Genomic DNA, 17,245 nt, shown 5'->3' with positions numbered 1-17,245 from the left:
AACTAACCCCAAAACTCAATGTTGTATTTACCTACGCATACATACATCGAAATTACATATATTTACCTGTCCACCTTTATCCAAGTTTATGCTTATATCAACCCATATCTACCCCACGTCTCTGTCTCAGTGTTTACTCCTACAATTATTTCCTGTGCTCGAATCAATATTTACTCAACTATATTGCGTCTGCTTTGTAATGTCATTCGCTTTCTTTCTGGCCTTCTTCTTACACCTGTTATTCCAATTGATTCATTTGTTGTTCTTGCTCTTGCTCTTGTTGCTGTTGCTGTTGTGGGCAGCCAAACAAAAACTTTAATCGGTTTGACATAGGTTTATGTACAGCAGAGACAACTGCGACCAGCATGAAGTTCTTCTTCTCTCTCTGGTTTTGTTCAACTTGAGGGCAATTCAATTAACTGCTTGTAATTAAGTTAAATAATTGTACAGTCAAGCTTATCTAAGATAAAACTATCTATACTCCATTATAAAGCTATTCTAGGTGACATGAACTATTATTGCAGTTGACGATGAAGAAATTACAAATAATATTATTGATATTGGATGGAAAAAGTTCGAAATAGTCAAGCAACAAGAGAAGTTATTATTTATGAAGAAATTACAAATAATATTATCTTATTGGATGGGAGAAGTTTCCAATAGGTAAGCAACAAGAACTGATTCGCAAATTAAAGGTGAAAGTACAATAAATATTATTTCTATTAGATGAAATAAGTTTTCAATAGATGTTCTAGCAATTGAAGCAGTTTCCCAAGAAGTTGTCCCTGAAAATAAATTCCATTAAGCAACAATCTGTTTTTCCAAGTAGTTTCTTTTTGTATTTTCACCATTTAGTAACAGCAACTTGCACTTTGCTAATGAGTTTAATAATAAGTTGTTTAATGAAACATTGTCTAGACAAGTCAATTGAACATAAACAAAATGCTTAAAATAATTGCATATAATTAAGTAAACATTACAATAGAAATACTCACTTGAACGCTGATTCTTAATGAAATAGAGTTGCAGTCTTTCTTTGAATGTGTTTTCATTCACATAGTACTCCACACGCACTCTGAAAATGATAAAAGACAAAAGCGAATCGTATTAGAGTCTGCTATAAATGTAATTCAATCGGAAAGCCGCTTACACAATGTACATTGGCTTGGCGCTTTGTGTAACACAAAAAAAAAAGAAAATATAAATTGATGCATTGTAAAAATGCTTTTCCATTGATTGAACAGCGATAAAATGGCAATTGAATTGACGCATCTTCTGCACTCGACAATTGATGCGCTTACTTATCACATTATATGGAGCATAAAACCAGGTTGCCAATAGCAACAGCAGCAACAGCTACAACACGGAGGCATGCCTCTTAGAAGGTGCGTGCAACGAGCATCAGCCAAGTACATATTAAAATGTCAGTCTAGATGCGAATGCACACACACACACACACCCACACTCGAGCATGTGTCTGTTGCAGCACGTGGCAGCTGGCTGATGTGGCATGCAGCAGGAAAATCAAATATGATACTAGCATAAAAATGATACATAAAACTCACAAGAAAAGAATTTAGTTTTGCTGAGCGCATGAAAGAGTAGAATATAATATCAACACATAAGTCTTGGCTTATATTAAGCATCTGAATAGTTGAAAATGACAAAAAAAAAAAATTAAATCGTAATTGCTTTTTATAGAGATTTAGTTTTATGTGTTGGTCTTCAAACATTTTTCGAAAATTAAGCTTATTATTAAATAAAAATTTTTTGTACAAAATAACGTTCTACATTTTTCACTTTTATCGACTTTTTATTATACTAAGTAAGAATGAGAATAGCTGAAATAGACAATAATTGAAACTGTAATTGTTTTTTATACAAATTTGATTTAATATGTTGGCTTTCAAAATTTTTTAAATATATAGTTTATCATTCAACGAAAAATTCTTGTATAATATGATGTTCTACATTTTTTTCCCTCGATTGCAGTAGGCGTCATTGCCATGCAGAAGTATTTCTTAAATAACTTATACAATTTTTTATCCGATCGCAATCAAATTTAAATCAGGAATAAATAACTGAAATTGGAAGATTCCTTTTAATATATTGTTGCTTATATTTTTAGGTAATGCAGTTTATGTTAAATTGTTCAGTTGTTCAATCGATTAAAGAGTATGAAATTAAATTTATAATTCGTTATTTTTCGTAAAAACTGAACAGCTAAAATAAATAATAACTGAACCCAGTCTAAATATTTTTAGTTAATTTCGTTTATTTTAAATTTAAAATCATTAAACGATTTAATATTTTGTGCTGAATTAAATTATTTTTGGAGAAATGTTTATTATGCGCTTATTATTAAACGAGATGTATTTAAAGCGTGTTTTAAACTTAGCAACTCAAACATCGAGAGTGGTTTTAAAGCAAAGATCAAGCCAATGATATTTGTAAACAAATTGGATTGCAGCACGTTCTACGGCAACTCGAAATTTGTTTGAAAACTCTTTTTGTTTGCTGCTTGTTGCCGCACAGTTGTTTCTTTATTTATTGGCGCAGCTGTTGCTAAAGCAATTTAAACATTGCGTTGCGCGTGCAACGTGGCGTATGGGTAACGAAATAAAAATGTTTTTCAAGCAATTGCACTGCAGCTGACAAGTTGAAGGCTAAAATGCACTGAGTACAACACGCTCTCGTATATAGACCGCAGAATACTTGTAAGTTTATTCAAGCCAAGAGACGCACTCGTTTATTTGACCATAACTCGAGTCGAGCTGCGTCGAGTGCTGCGTAAAGACAAAAAAGCCATTTAAGCGGACTGCAAATGAAAACACTTGACTGCTCGTGACAGGATTTGGTTGTCCGCCTGTCTGTCTGTCGTGTCTCGAGATGAAAGTAGTCGGACTCGACTGGACTCGACTCGCCTCGCCTCGAGTTGAGTTAGGACTCGAGTAATTAAAGGTGACGCATTTGCCTGTTTTTGTTCGAGACAAAAGAGCATTCAATTTGGCACCTTTCTGTGTGTGTTGTTTCATGGTTGTTGCTGTTTCTGTTTCTGTTTAACCACTCAAAGATATTAAGGCTGAGAACTAGACAAACAAACAAGTACTCTGTGAATATTCATGTCAAGGTTAACGCACGCTCAGATAAAGCGTGGGTTCGGTCAGCTTCTTCCAGCTCCAGCTCCTTCTTTCTGTATGCCGGAATAAATGACACCCATGGGGAGCTGAGCAAGTGGCAATGACTGCAGTGCGTGGCAAAATTAACAGCTCGCTCGCAAGTGACCAATCAGTTATGGCACACAGCCACACTAAGAAGAAAGAGAGAAACCGCACTGCATACAATCAACTCTGACCTTGCCAGACGGAAATTCGCTGACGCTTTTGGCGGGTTCATTCCACTTCCAGTTTGGCCATTGAACGCGGCAAAATAATTTCGTTGCAGCTGGTTATAAATTTTCGGTTTGTGTTCAGTTTGCAACGCTTCGCACACTCGCAATGCCAATCAAAGGGCAACAAGCTGATCCCAGCTGACAACACAACATGCAACATGGCATCTTAAGCATTTGATGCTGCCACCCTTTGGGGGTGCCACAAACAATGCCAAAGTTCAGCAACATTCACAGCATTCAGTTGAACTCAAGTCGGAGACTTTGTTGTGGCCCGCAGCTTTAATTTCAGCAACTAACCAAAATGTGTAAGCTTACAATAATATTTGATGGTCCAATGACATTTGTCTTGAATATGATTGCACATAAGAGCACATAAAAGGCTTTAAGCAGCCGAGGAAGCGCAGAGTTGATTGTGCTGCCAGCTCGAGAAGTTGATGTCTTCTTAAGTCTTTAAGTTGCCTTTCAACTTTCAACGCAGTACAATGACACTGCTCACAAGTGGTTGATTACAATTTCGACAGAGAAGTGTAAACATAAGCTTGTTAGTTTCCAAAAAAGAAAGTGCTCTTTATTATGATATGTCTTGAGGGTATATCCTAAGTAGATGGAAAGAAAATATAAAAAAAGGTTATTTTTCCTCAAAGAGTTGCTCGCTTAATTGATTAACTTTTGGTGACTTTTATAAAAATAAGAATAAAGTATTAGTGCTGCCTTTTTTTTATACACCAAGTGACTTGGCAAAAGTTTGCAATCCGATGAGGAAAAGCTTTGAAAGAGTTATTTATTTAAATGTTTAAAGCAGGGCTTTATTTGCGCTTCGTTTTCCGTATTTCAATCGATGGCAGGCAACTCGAAATATTTGTTTGGTAAATAATTGAGTAAAATAAAGTTTTGCTGCCAAAGTTTGTGGGCAAACGATATGTGCAAAATTTGATATTTGCCAACAGTGCGTATGCGTAATGTGAGTTTGGCCACAGCATTTGAAACTCATCGCAATAATTACATACACTTGTTTGCCTTATCAAGTGTTTTTTGTTGGCGACTGAAAACATTTTTGCCTCGCGCTTTTTTGACTGCGATTTTTTCGTTGAGGCTCATTTTCGAGCACTTATCGTAATGTTTTGCCTTGCGGCTCTGCAAATTGCGTGCTAATGTGTTTTTGTTGTTTCATCATTTGATTATGGCGACCAAATTTAATGTTGATATTGAGTTTAAAGCTGAATCTGCCCAGAGAACTCCGCTGCCTAAGGTCCTTTTTTCTTCGCACTCTCTCTCTCTCTCTCTCTTGTTGTATTGTTTTACCTTTATTGATTTTTAAATGTGATTTACTTTTCGTCTTTTTTTGGCGTCTTTGGCATTTAGGGATAGATAGATTGAGAGGCCGTGGGCTCACATTTCTATTAGCAACAGCATCATGTTTACGGCCGCATAGATTTGATTACAAAACTTGATTAAATTTCACTCAAAACGCAATTTCTTTTTTTAAAGCACCCGGGTACCGAAAAATCAAAGCATAACAAAAGCGTTTCCTCTATGAAATACCTGACATAACAAAGGAGAGGCTCCGTTTTTCTCTGTGTGTGTGTTGTTCACCTCGTAGGCAGCACAAAAGGTCCACGCAACACAAAAGCCTAACCAGAGCTCAGGCAAAAAAAAAGGAGTTTTTGCAGCTTGTTTCGTTGCTTGTTCAATGGGTCAAAATCCAATTGAGATGCGTCCGCCTGTTTGGCGGTCTCAGCTGGTTTATTACGTCGCCAACAACTCTCGTTGAATATGATATGCTTACGGACACGGACTTGCTTGCAACGCTCGTTGGACTTGTGTGTGGATCATTAAACAGTCTCTCGAATGAGCTCAGCAAGGATATAAAACAAAAAGCGCGTGCCTCTTAAAAACATCCTGAAACGAAACTCAACTCAACTCAGCCGAACTGAACTGAACTGTTTCGGTTTTGCGTTAAGTGCCCAGCGTGCAGCCATTGCCCAAAGACATTCGCATTGAATGTGGCTCATAAAAAGTTAAGAGCTCTCTCTTATAGTAAAGACGCCTCAGCGAGCACATAATTACCGCAGTCGAAACTGCAGCTAAAGATGGACGGAGAGTGAAGAAAGAAAGAAAGTCAAGCAATGAAATATTTTTAATGTGCTGCTTAACAAATGCTTCCCCGCCTCCCCCCTCCAAAAGTGCTTTAAACAAACTGAACGATATTTAATTAACCTTCCAGGCAACATTGAATTCGCATTAGATTTAATTTGTAAAAATGTTTTGTAAATGAAACGGGGAAATGTGATTAGTTTTTGTTGATGAACTAAAAATAGACTTTTGTTCTCGAGGCGTCAGACACTTAGCTCACTATTGACGTTCTAACAACGCTGTGAGTGATGTGAGCGCTTTTAGTTGGCATTTTATTAGATTTGATTGCTAATGGCAATCGAGTTATGATTGCTACTTAAATGCTTTTCTATTTTCTATTACATTTAGTTGACGCGTCGCGCTCTGCTTTAAAATCAATAGAACAACCAATTGAATTAGCTCCAACGCAGCGTATACGTAATTCGATTTACAGCAACAGCAGCAGCAGCAGCAGCAACGAGGGAGGAAAGACTGCTCTGCTGTTCACTCTGGAATATACGTACCTGGGTATACGATCATAGGAGTCCCATGAGGATAGACAATTGTAGGACGAGTTGCGACTGTTGCCGGCCATATTGCATAATAGATGATCCATTGGCCAGTCGTTTTCAATTAGATATCACACGCACTCAACTCGCACTCACACACATATGGACTATCACATTCACCCAGTCGTATGCGTGATATTAATTCAATATTTTAAGTTTATAACTTTTTCGCGCTGGTTTGTTTTTTTTTTTTTTTGTTTAGTTACAAATTTTTGCATGTGGCAAATGGAGCTTTTAGTTTAATTGCCATTTGAAAGGGCCGGGGGGGTGGAGAGGGGAGGGAATATATATTTTAAGTGCAGTTCGCTGTTAGCGATATTTGATTGATGTGACTTGATGTATTTGTGCGCATTTGTTATGCATGTGTAGCGCGCATGAAAGCGCGCCGAGTTGAGTTGATTCGAGTCTAATGACTCCCTTAGCTCAACTAACACTTAACTCAGTTGGTTGTTGTTTCAGTTGTTTCTCTGTTGTTTTAGCCAATTCTTAAATAATTGATCAGTCGACGCGCGTTTAAGCCTTAAGTTGCAATAACTACACACAATACATCGATTGGGTCTTTAAGGCAAGCTATGTTGGCTGTCTGTTACTTCAGATGCTTCAAGTTTAATCAAAATTGATTGCTTGCCTGCAATTAATTTCTTGTTTGAGCACGCAATTCAGAACGCAGTGTGACGCCTTCACCCAAACACACACACGCACACAGATTTTGTGTGTGTGTGTGTGTGCGTGTTTACCAACACTTGTTTGTGCTTTGGCCATTTAATAAATTTATTGGCGTCACAGCCTTGAAACGAAATGGAAGCAAATGGGGAACACTCCACTTCAATGACATTTGCTGAATGTTAAACACGAGCTTAAGCTTAGCAAGATTCTCTTCTTTAAAATGTTAATGAAAATCCTTTTTATTGCTATTTTGCTGTCCTTGATATTTCTGATAATATTTTGCCATTTATAATAATCAATTTATTTTTTGTTCACTTTATATTATTGCACTTGTTAATTGCTCGTGCTTCGGTCACGTACGTACTTAATTTGTTAAATTAATGGCATTAACACATGTTTTTTAATTACTTGTTAAAGCAGTTTTCCATAAATACTTTTTTTGTCGGTTTCATAAATCAACGTGTCACATTTATATTTAATTTTGTTTTAATTGCAATTTAATTGCTTGGCTTTTATAAAGTGATTTAACAGCCAACTATGAAAGAGATAAATTCACAATTTATGTAGCATACTTTTCAAGTGTGACATTTAATAAATTGACGGCAGCAAAAGACTCATGATTTGCCTTGGCGAATGTCTTTGCAGACGACAAATTTGTTGTCGAGATGACAATGCAAATTATATGATTTCTCTTGATTTTTGACACTCAACAGCAACGCAACCACAAAGCGAATTTGGTGTCAAAGTGGAAGTCATCAGACGTGATCCACGGCCACTTAGAGCTGCTGTGAAACAATAGGCGACTAAGTGACATATTGACAAATGACTAAAGCACTGTCAAAGTCAACGCAAATCAAAACGCAAATGCTGAGCCAAACAACGCAACAGACGGCTTTCAATTTGTCCATAGACCCCGGACACGGACCGAAGCAGATGACGAGAAGTATATTAAGGACATTTGGCGTTGAGCTGAAACCATGTTTTGTGGTCGCTTCCATAATGGTTTTTTCGAGTTGACTGTTTAAGAAGCATCAAGCAGCAAACAGAAAACAGCAAACAGCAAAGCAACAGCAGGGAGCTTTAATATCGTCGGTATTTCCAATTTACATTTGCTGTCTCAAGCAGCTGCAGTTTACGACCAAGACTTGAGTTGGTTTTTCAATTAAAAAATTCTAATCACTGCGTCTTAAGACTTTTTTTTTGGAGAGGAACGGGAGCTGCAAGGTCGATATGCAATGGCCAATGGACTCATGCATATTTAAAGCAAAAAGCGAAACCGACAAACCGACAAACCAAACCCAACCAAAGCAAACTGAATTGCAATTTGCATACTGTGTACACTTTGCGACATGGCAGCGTACATATTTCTTTGTCATTGTCAATGACTGAATAATTGATGAATTTCCTGTGATTAATTGAAGTGCTTTTTTGGTTTTGATAACTCAGGCATGACACAAGCCGACGCAGCCACAGAAACACACACCACACTCAACACACACACACACACTCACCCATACACGTGCTTGTCGCACTTCCACGCATGAATATCACGTATACGCAGCGTGTGCTTATGTTTTATATTGATGTTAAAAAGTTGTTTGTATTTTTTTGCACATATTTTTATTGTTATTCTTCCGCAACACAAACAATGTGTCAATTATTCAACATTTTATACAATACTCTCTATATATGACCCTGAAAAGGTAGCATGAAAATTACGAAAGATCCTTTCAATCATAGCTCAACTTCCACTCTACAAAATTGCAGTCCCATTGCGAGTAGTCGAAAATGATAACTTAAATGAAAAAACTTGTGTATTTTTTTTGTAGTTGAGATTGACCCACATGGCGTATGAGCTATTTGTGGATCAGCTCTGGGTTGACAGTTAATTTTAGAACAAATATTTGTCTATGCGCTGTGGAACTCTGTGCATAGCTCATTAGGCATATCGATTGGTAGACAGACAAACAGACAGGTGTTGTAGTAAATGTATGCAAACATTTTAAATTGCTGTAGAAAATGCTTTTGTGAAGAGCGGAGCATTGAACTGATACAGAAAAGTCCCTAGATTATCTGCCACAAAAGGGAGCAGAAAACTACAAAGCAAACAAATCAATTTGCTGGCTAGCTTTTGATTGCTACGCATAAAATTTAAATATATACATATGTATGCGAGAGCTTGTTACGCTTTTCATTGTGTCCAGACACTGAGGGCCTTTGTTTCGCCTGCCATTTGCATACATCCAAAGCGAGAGAGAGCAGCAGAAAATGTCTTAATTCTGCTGTACGGTCTAAGCCGCTGACCTTTGGTTGCAAGTTGCCATTTGCCATTTGTCTCGGACTGAAGAGAAGCGAAGAGAAAACGCACGGAAGTGCACAACAGACGTCACAGTTCGTAGACCCGCATTTCGTTTTGCTTTTGCCTTTTTATCTATGCATAAATGTATCCAAGTAAGCGATACACATAAAGCTGATAAAGTTATCTTCAAGAGTATTTGTCAGTCGCTTTTGGGAGTTTATTTTTCTTCTGTTTTTGTGCTTAATGTTTTATGATTTGTGCAGCTTTTATGAGTTGACTTTGTTTTATGTGCAGCACATAAATTTCTTCATTTAATATGCTTATAAATTTCTCCGTCTCACTCTAAATTCATATTCAACTTAATGGGTTTACATCTGCTTCCGTTTTTGCCTACATACTGCTGCACATTTCTCCTTTGCCTTTGATGTGGATTGCTCATTGAACTGCGCAGCTGCATTTTGCCAGTGAATTTCCAAATGTCCAAATTAGCATTACTAATAGTTAGCTGGAAATGCGAAGGCTAGAAAGAGCAACAGACACACGTTGGCATTTCCCACGCGCAGTTAGCCAACAAATATGACCAAGTTGGCCAAAGTTGCGTGTTGCCAGTGTCAAAGTGAAAAACACTTGGCAGGCGGCCAATAAAAAGGCAGACAGACGACTGGCGGCACGCCCAGGCGCAACAGTTTAAAGTGGGAGGAAATACCCTCAACAAAAAAAAAGCGAAAAGAACAGCAGAAAATAACAAACAGAAAAAGTTGCGCCCTCAACCCACAGTCAACTGTTGCTGCTTAGCATATACTTGCGAGTCGTCGTATTTAATCGTGCGGAAGCAATCGATGCCCGTCAAATGGGCAATTTGTACAAATGACGTCATTATGTGAAACGACAAAACTGTTTAAAGCGAAACGAGGACCACGACCACGAGCACGACCACGACCCCGTCGGGCCACAAGGAGCAACAGACCCTTAAGTCCCACACACATAAATCAATGCTGTAAACTTGGCCGAAACCGCACGCGACCTTTCACAAAAGGAGCGCAACAAAAATGATGAGGCCAAAAACAGAAAAAACAAGTAGGAAAGCTACAGTCGTGCTCGACTCTGAAACACCCGCTATCCATTTCGAATAAGAGTATAACAGTGCTGTATTATTCGTAAAATATACCATATAATATTTCGCAAAGGTACTAAAAACTATATATATAAACGAAGGCTATATTTGTTATATCTTTGAAATACTACATTCAAAAGTGCTATCGAAAAAGAATAACTCTATTTCTATCTCTAATGGTCTCTGAGGTCTTGCTGTTCATTCGGACGAACATAATAATAGAGATAATAATATATCTTCTGTTAACGCTGATCAAAAATATATATTCTTTATAAATTTCGGAGATGCGTTCTTCTGACTGTTACATACATTTCCAACACGCACAAAGCTATAATACCCTTCTACCCTAGAGGTAGCAGGTATAAAAAAAGAGAAACAAGAGAAAAGTATGTGTAAACTCGAGTAGTCGCAAAACTGAAGTAAGCAGCGAATTTATCACTTGAGCAGCTTAATGGCACTTGGCAAACAACAACAATAACAACAACAAAAGGGGCGAACATACAAAAGCGCATTACAAAGCGTTTAGCAGGCTTTTTCTTGTCTCTCGCTTCTCGTGTTGCCTGTTGGCATCTCTTTTGTTTCGCTTTCAGTTTATTGCCGCTGTGCGTGCATCTGAATGTATGTTAAAATAAAATGGACAACAGCTTTACTAGCCAAATAGAGACAGAGACAGAGAGCGAGAGCGAGAGAGCTACTCAAGCAACCTGTGAGCCATAAGTGATTGTTTATGTGCTTGGCCAAATGAAGTCATAAGTGAAGGAGCACTGAACCCATTTAGACATTACACGCAACGCAATGAATTGGCCAACATGCAACACACAGCTTCATCTTGAGTTTCATTTAGTTATTTATGAGCATTAAGTTCTACGCATTTTAGTGATGTTCTCTCCTTAAATCATGAACTCAGCTTGAGGGCATCCAAATAATTTCCGAGCAAATGCGTTTGATAGTTAGCCAAAGCTCTTTGATGAGCAACAAAATTTATCTTGCCATTTGCATAAATTGTGAATTAATTGCAATTTGCATATTAGTTACAAATTATGTAGTTCCATAAACGACCTTTGAAGAGGCTGCAAATGGCAGAAGTCGTATCTGAACCACTGCACAAATATTTGATTAAACAATTGTGGTAGTTACGCACTGATTAAAGTGATTCCTTTGTATTACTTAATAATTGATTGACTTTGAAAATGATCCAACATTAATTAATTCTGGTATATTGAAAGATAATTTAAGTAAAACTTCTGGAAAATCAAGTTCAGCTTTAAGGAAGATAATTTTAAAAAAAGTTAGTAGAGTCATTAAATCGAAATTCTCTGTTTATGTTTAAGTAAAATTGTGCCAGTTTAGCCATATACAGTTTTGATTATTCCCAACTGATAATTTATATAGCTTTATTTATATAGCTTTAGCAATTTTTTAACAAATTTGCAGTAAAGTTTGAAAATATAAATTCTTTCTAAGGATTTGCTGTTTTGAATACTCTGTCAAAAATAATTTCACTATTAACTAAACAATTTATTTTCAAATAAAATTGAGTAAAACAACCAATGTTCAGCTTTAGCAAACTTTGCTTTAAGGCAATTAAAGGTGATTTGAATTGAGTGTGGTTCGATTGGCAGCGAACTGTGACAAGCGTGTGTCAAGTGTGGTTCGCTCGACCAAAATATATGTTAATATAAATGCGCACATTTTGAATATTTGTTGTTTTTTTTTGCGCTTCTTTATTTTTTTTTTTTGTGGTTCACATGCGAAAAAGCAATTTGCAATTTGCATGTGCAAAATTTGGCCAAAGTTCATTGTCATTGTTGTTGTTTTATTGTTGTTGTGTTTATCTACATATGAAATTCGTGGTGGGGAGGAAAGAGGCGTTGAAGGAGGCGGAGAATTATGTGCCAAATTAGCTTATTTGACATTTCAATGAGCAAATATTTGCACAAAAATGAAGACGTGTAAAGTGTGTTACGCGCTTAAAGCTGAACGCAAGAGCGAGTGGGAGAAAAAAAAAGTATGCATGTGTGTGTGTATGTGTGTGAGTGCGTGTCCTTGAGTGCCAGAAATGGCGAGCTGTCAAAGCAAAAACAAAAATGGCTCTTTAAGCACTCCCTTTTTGCCGCACTCGCATTTATTTATCTGCGCTTGTCAGTTAATTTCCGTTCAAGTAGCCATTAAAACAATCATTGCGGCGCTTAGGCACACACACATACACACACACACACGACTTACACCCACACACACACACTCACATACGCGAGTTGATATTGATGTGACAAGCGTCATTTTTATGGGACGCCATTAACAGCTTGAGCTCTGTTGTCACAACGCAGCCATTTAATAATAATAAAATGACTGAATCCAAGTAAAATAACTCAATTACATGGCCTCGACATCGACATCGACATCAGACGTGGACGTGGACCGCGCTTTTGGTCTGTCAACAGTCTGGCTCTGGCTCTGGCTCTGACTTTGGCTCCGGGTCTGACTCTGATGTGGTCTGTTCTTTTTCACCCTTAGCTAATTTGTGACTTCAACAGAATTCAATTATCCTGCATTTTGCTCTGCGTTTAATCATTGTTGATTTGCCCTTAAAACGAGCAAAGAGACCAAAATGACTTTTGGTAGCATTTTTACTTATTAATATGCCATCCAATTATGTGTGAATATGTGGCGAGTGTGCTTACCACACTTATATAACTTCTAGAGCTCTAAGTATCTGTGTCGCATATGGCACGTGGCAATTGTTCAATTGTCAAAAGTTGAGACAAGTTTTCACAACTTTTAATTCAACGCTAAGTGAATTTAGTCAGTGAGACACATAACTCGAAATGGCAGCAAGATAAGAATTGGCTTAAACTGTAACTGAAACAAGCAACCAACAAACAACCAAACCAACTGACTAGTTGACTGGCTAATAAAGCGTTAAGGTGATTCGTATCTCAACTCAAAAACTTTGTTTTTACCCGACATTTTCACAACGTTTACTTGGCTGTAGTTTTGCCAGTTGACAATTTAAATCAACTCAGCCTGAGAAACTTTTGCCAGGAAATCCCTTTTAAACACTTTTAAATTTAAAATTTTACATTGATTGTTAAGTAAAATATAAATGCTTAGTTTAAATGGAGATTGTGATTTAAATATTTATTATTGTTATTCATTTATTTTATATTTTAATTTCATATTTTTGTATTTATTGCTTTAATTCAATGTATTGCTTTTTAGGATTAGCTTTCTAATACTTATTTTCCAATTTATGAATTATTTTTATATTTTTAATTTTGTTTGTTTTTAGTCGCAGTTAAGAATCGAGATTATTTTTATTTCATTTATATTTTATTAATTATTTTTATGTTAATTGGCTTGTTTCTTTTTGATTTTTAAGATTTACTTTTAATTGCATTTTTTATTGTTTCCGTTTATTATTAATATAATATTATTAATTTAATTGATATTTTTTTATAATTTTGAATGTGTGGTTTATTATGCTTTACTTTAAGTTTCACTTAAACAAAAATGCGATTATTATTTTAATCACAATAATTAACACTTTTCGAATACCTTTCACAACCGTTACACACACACTCACACACAACTACACACACACACAGCCAAAAAGGATATAGCTTAATGAGGACCCTCTTCGAGAGATTTGATCAATTGTTCAAGACGAGGACGAGGTCTGGGTATTTTCTTGTTGAATTGCTTTCGTACGCGTCGGCACAGGAATAACGACTGAGGCGAACACGAACTTGGCCCACTGACTTGGCCCCGATGTCGACGAAAGAAAATTCACCACAGGCCTCAGTGTGGTAGGATAATAACAGCTGACTGCTTGATTGGCGCCAAAAGCCGGCAAAGGTAGATGTTTACGTTTGGTCAAACTGAAGAGAAATTGTGCGAGAGAGTGAATGAGAGAGAGCCAAAGTCTGAGCGAAAGCTCATCAGCTAAGAGCGAAGGTTAACAGCTTAAGAGCGAGGCTGCTGTTAGCCGAAAGCTTCTCATTTGGCCGACAATTAAGCGACTGTAAAACGAAATGCACGAGTGTTGGCTTAAATGCAATGGCAACGGCAATAGAATTTGAAAAATTAAGTATACGCAGTGAGGTTTATTAGAGAACTTTAAGCTTTGCCAAGTAAATTGTTGAACAAAAGTTGCTTCATAAATCTTACGAGTATGCTTTCGAAATTGTTACAAATTAATCCCTTGGAGAAACAAAAGGTTGGACGCTAATCAATATGGTTTCAATTTGCGGTTTGGCAGGAACTAGCAGCTGACAGCATAAAGTGGAGGCTGGGTTAGCTGTACCTGTTGTCGGGGGCTTTATAAATGTGTGTATATTACGCATACCTGACTTCAAGCATGGGCAAACAATTTAACCTTTGCCACGGCTTGACAATGCCATCAATCATTTTGGCCTCAGCAGCGTCAGACATCATTTCATTTTGTAGGCAATCTCACGAAGCGTCGCTTATCCTTTAACCTGGTACCACAAGCCGAAAGGCCTTAAGCCCACAAACTACCAACTCATTCAATTACCCGACCAGCAGCAGCAGTGGCAGACTTTTGGATTGGTTTGGACTCTGGGTTCAGTTCGAGTTGAGTTGAGTTGAGTTCGCCTTTGTTTGTTTGCTGATAAAAACCCATCGCAAGTTATTCAGAAACGCATTCGAGCATCTCCAGGGCGAAATCATGAAATATTTATGCGGATGTGTGAGAATAAGCCTAAAACCAACTGATTAAAATGCGGCAGTGCCGACAGCCCAACAACAACAACTGAAACTACCTCATTTGTATTTCTATTTGATGGCGGAGAAGTCTTCTCCCTCACCTCTCTCGCTCTGCTCATTTGTTAAACGATGCGTGGGCGGGTTATCATATCACTTTCCATAGCATCGATAATCAATCATACGCGTAAAAGGTGGAGACCCGACCGAGTGTGTGTTTGTGCTCAAATTTCTGCTCTATTATTTTACACAAATTTTATGGCAAACAAAACTAACGCAACTAATTAACGCACGTACCAAGAGTTGGCTTTATATGCATATATAATTAAGCCAAGGCTAATTGACTTGGTCATTAGTCGCACGGCACCTTAAAGTTTACTCTTCCCCAACTCAAAAATGTTTGCCATATATCTTTCAAGTTATTCTTGTGGCAGCGGCCATAAATGAAAGTTTTGGCCAAGAGTTTTTGGCAGCATCTTAGGGAAATCAACTTGCAAAAGTTTTTCATTTTCTTTTTTCTTTTTTTTTTGTTGCAGCCACCTCTGGTACATATTTTATTGGCCTGTTCTCAAAGATCGATTCACATTTGGCCACAACAGCCAAAAACTTGTTGATAAGGGTTAGCAACAGTCGGTCCATGGGGGATATAAGAGGAGTATGTGGAGAATGCCAATTCCAAATGCATTAAAGCCATCGATACACAGCATCAACTTTATGCTCAATTTTAATGAATTAAGAGACTGGAATTAGCTTTGTGGCAAAGTTAGTAGTTTTCCATTTTCATTTAAGTATCTTACAACATTATTAAATTTTGTTCATTTCGATTATGGATTGCATCTTCTCGAGAACATCATACCAACTACAATGCCTAGGGCAAAGGATATAAGATGCGACATTTTTTCTGGTACTTCAACTCCAACTTCTCAAATCTATCTGCAGACGCTGCGTAAATACCTTAAGAAACAGCTTTGCAAATTATGTTTTCTTTCCACTTACATCAATGTTTTTAGCAATCAGAAAACCAACAACACCGCCGATAAGAAATATTATAACTCCATGCATTTTTTTAAAACAATTATTCCGAGAAATGTTTAGGTTTCTTGATTCAAATTTTAAATGAGAATTATTCAAAACAAGTATGCGACTTAACGAAAAAGACGAGGCGAACTAGATTAAAAAAGGCAAGGGATATTTTAATTTTCTCATATATTCCGTGAATTGTTCTTTAAATTTATTCATCTGATTTTTTTTAAGTACATGACTTTATTTTAAAAATAAAATAAGCTTGTATTGTAAGAAACCATTGAATTTTAACAGCCACAATAAGAGACTTAAATCAACTTTGTGGCAACGTTAATAATTTTCCATTTTCGTTGAAGCATCTTACAATATGATTAAATTTTGTGCATTTGTTTTATGGATTGCATCTTTTTGAGACCATCATGCCAACTACAATGCCAAGAGCAAAACTTATGAGATGCGTCATATCTTCTGATACTTCAACTTCAACTCCAACTTCTCCAATCTATTTGCTGCAGAAATACCTCAAGAAATAGCTTTGCAAATTATATTTGCTTTCGACTTACATCAATATTTTTAGCAATTAGAAAACCAACAACACCACCGATAATAAATATTAGAACTCCATGCATTTTTCAAAACAGTTATTCCGAGATATGTTTAGGTTTCTTTTTTAAAATTTTAAATGAGAATTATTCAAAAATAGTATGATGAAGAAAACAAGGCGAGCTAGATTGAAAAAGGTAAGGGATATTTTCATTTTCTCATAGATTTAGATAATTTTACTTTAAATTCATTCTTTTTTTATTTTAAGTACGTGACTTGATTTTAAAAATGTGGTAAACATGTATTTAAAGAAATCATTGAATTAGCTTTGCCGCAAAGTTAGTAAAGTTATATTTTCATTCAAGTGTTTTACATGATTACATTTTGTTCATTTCGATTATGGATTGCAACTTCTCGAGACCATCATACCAACTACAATGCCAAGAGTAAAACTAATGATATGAGACATTTCTTCTGGTACTTCAGTTTCAACAACTCCAATCTATTTCAATCAGGCGCTGCGGAAATATCTTAAAAAAAAGCTTGGCGAATTATATTAACTTTCGACTTACATCGATATTTTTGGCAATTAGAAAACCAACAATACCGCCAATAATAAATATGAACACTCCATGCATTTTTTTAATACATATATTACGAGAAATGTTTTAGTTTCTTGATTAAAATTTGAAATGAGAATTATTCCAAAAAGTGTGCGACTTGACGAAGAAAACTAGGCGAACTAGATAAAAAAGGCAATGAATATTTCCATTTTCTCATAAACTTATATAATCTCACAATAAATT

The 17,245-nt window shown here is 36.5% G+C and overlaps 1 protein-coding gene and 1 long non-coding RNA gene across 5 annotated transcripts in view; both read right to left on the bottom strand.

Annotated features, from left to right (window-relative positions):
• The window catches only part of LOC133845401 (potassium channel subfamily T member 2), a 50,704-nt gene that overhangs the window by 27,869 nt on the left and 5,590 nt on the right, over positions 1-17,245 (bottom strand). Inside the window, 1 exon segment of the mRNA XM_062279862.1 lies at positions 996-1,075. Within this exon segment, the coding sequence (XP_062135846.1) occupies positions 996-1,075 (80 nt within the window).
• Positions 15,563-17,170, bottom strand: LOC133845406 (uncharacterized). 4 transcript variants are annotated; one of them, XR_009894753.1, is made up of 4 exons: positions 17,012-17,170; positions 16,460-16,957; positions 15,870-16,405; positions 15,563-15,815 (listed from the first exon to the last, which is right to left on the bottom strand). It is a non-coding gene; the product is annotated as an uncharacterized LOC133845406 (long non-coding RNA). The 4 variants fall into 4 exon arrangements; XR_009894754.1 differs by having other exon boundaries at positions 16,460-16,969; positions 17,012-17,169; XR_009894755.1 differs by having other exon boundaries at positions 16,460-16,969; positions 17,047-17,160.

The sequence above is a fragment of the Drosophila sulfurigaster genome, chromosome 3 (assembly GCF_023558435.1).
Source record: "Drosophila sulfurigaster albostrigata strain 15112-1811.04 chromosome 3, ASM2355843v2, whole genome shotgun sequence".
NCBI lineage: Eukaryota > Metazoa > Arthropoda > Insecta > Diptera > Drosophilidae > Drosophila > Drosophila sulfurigaster.
This window is presented reverse-complemented; position numbering and strand designations above follow the sequence as displayed.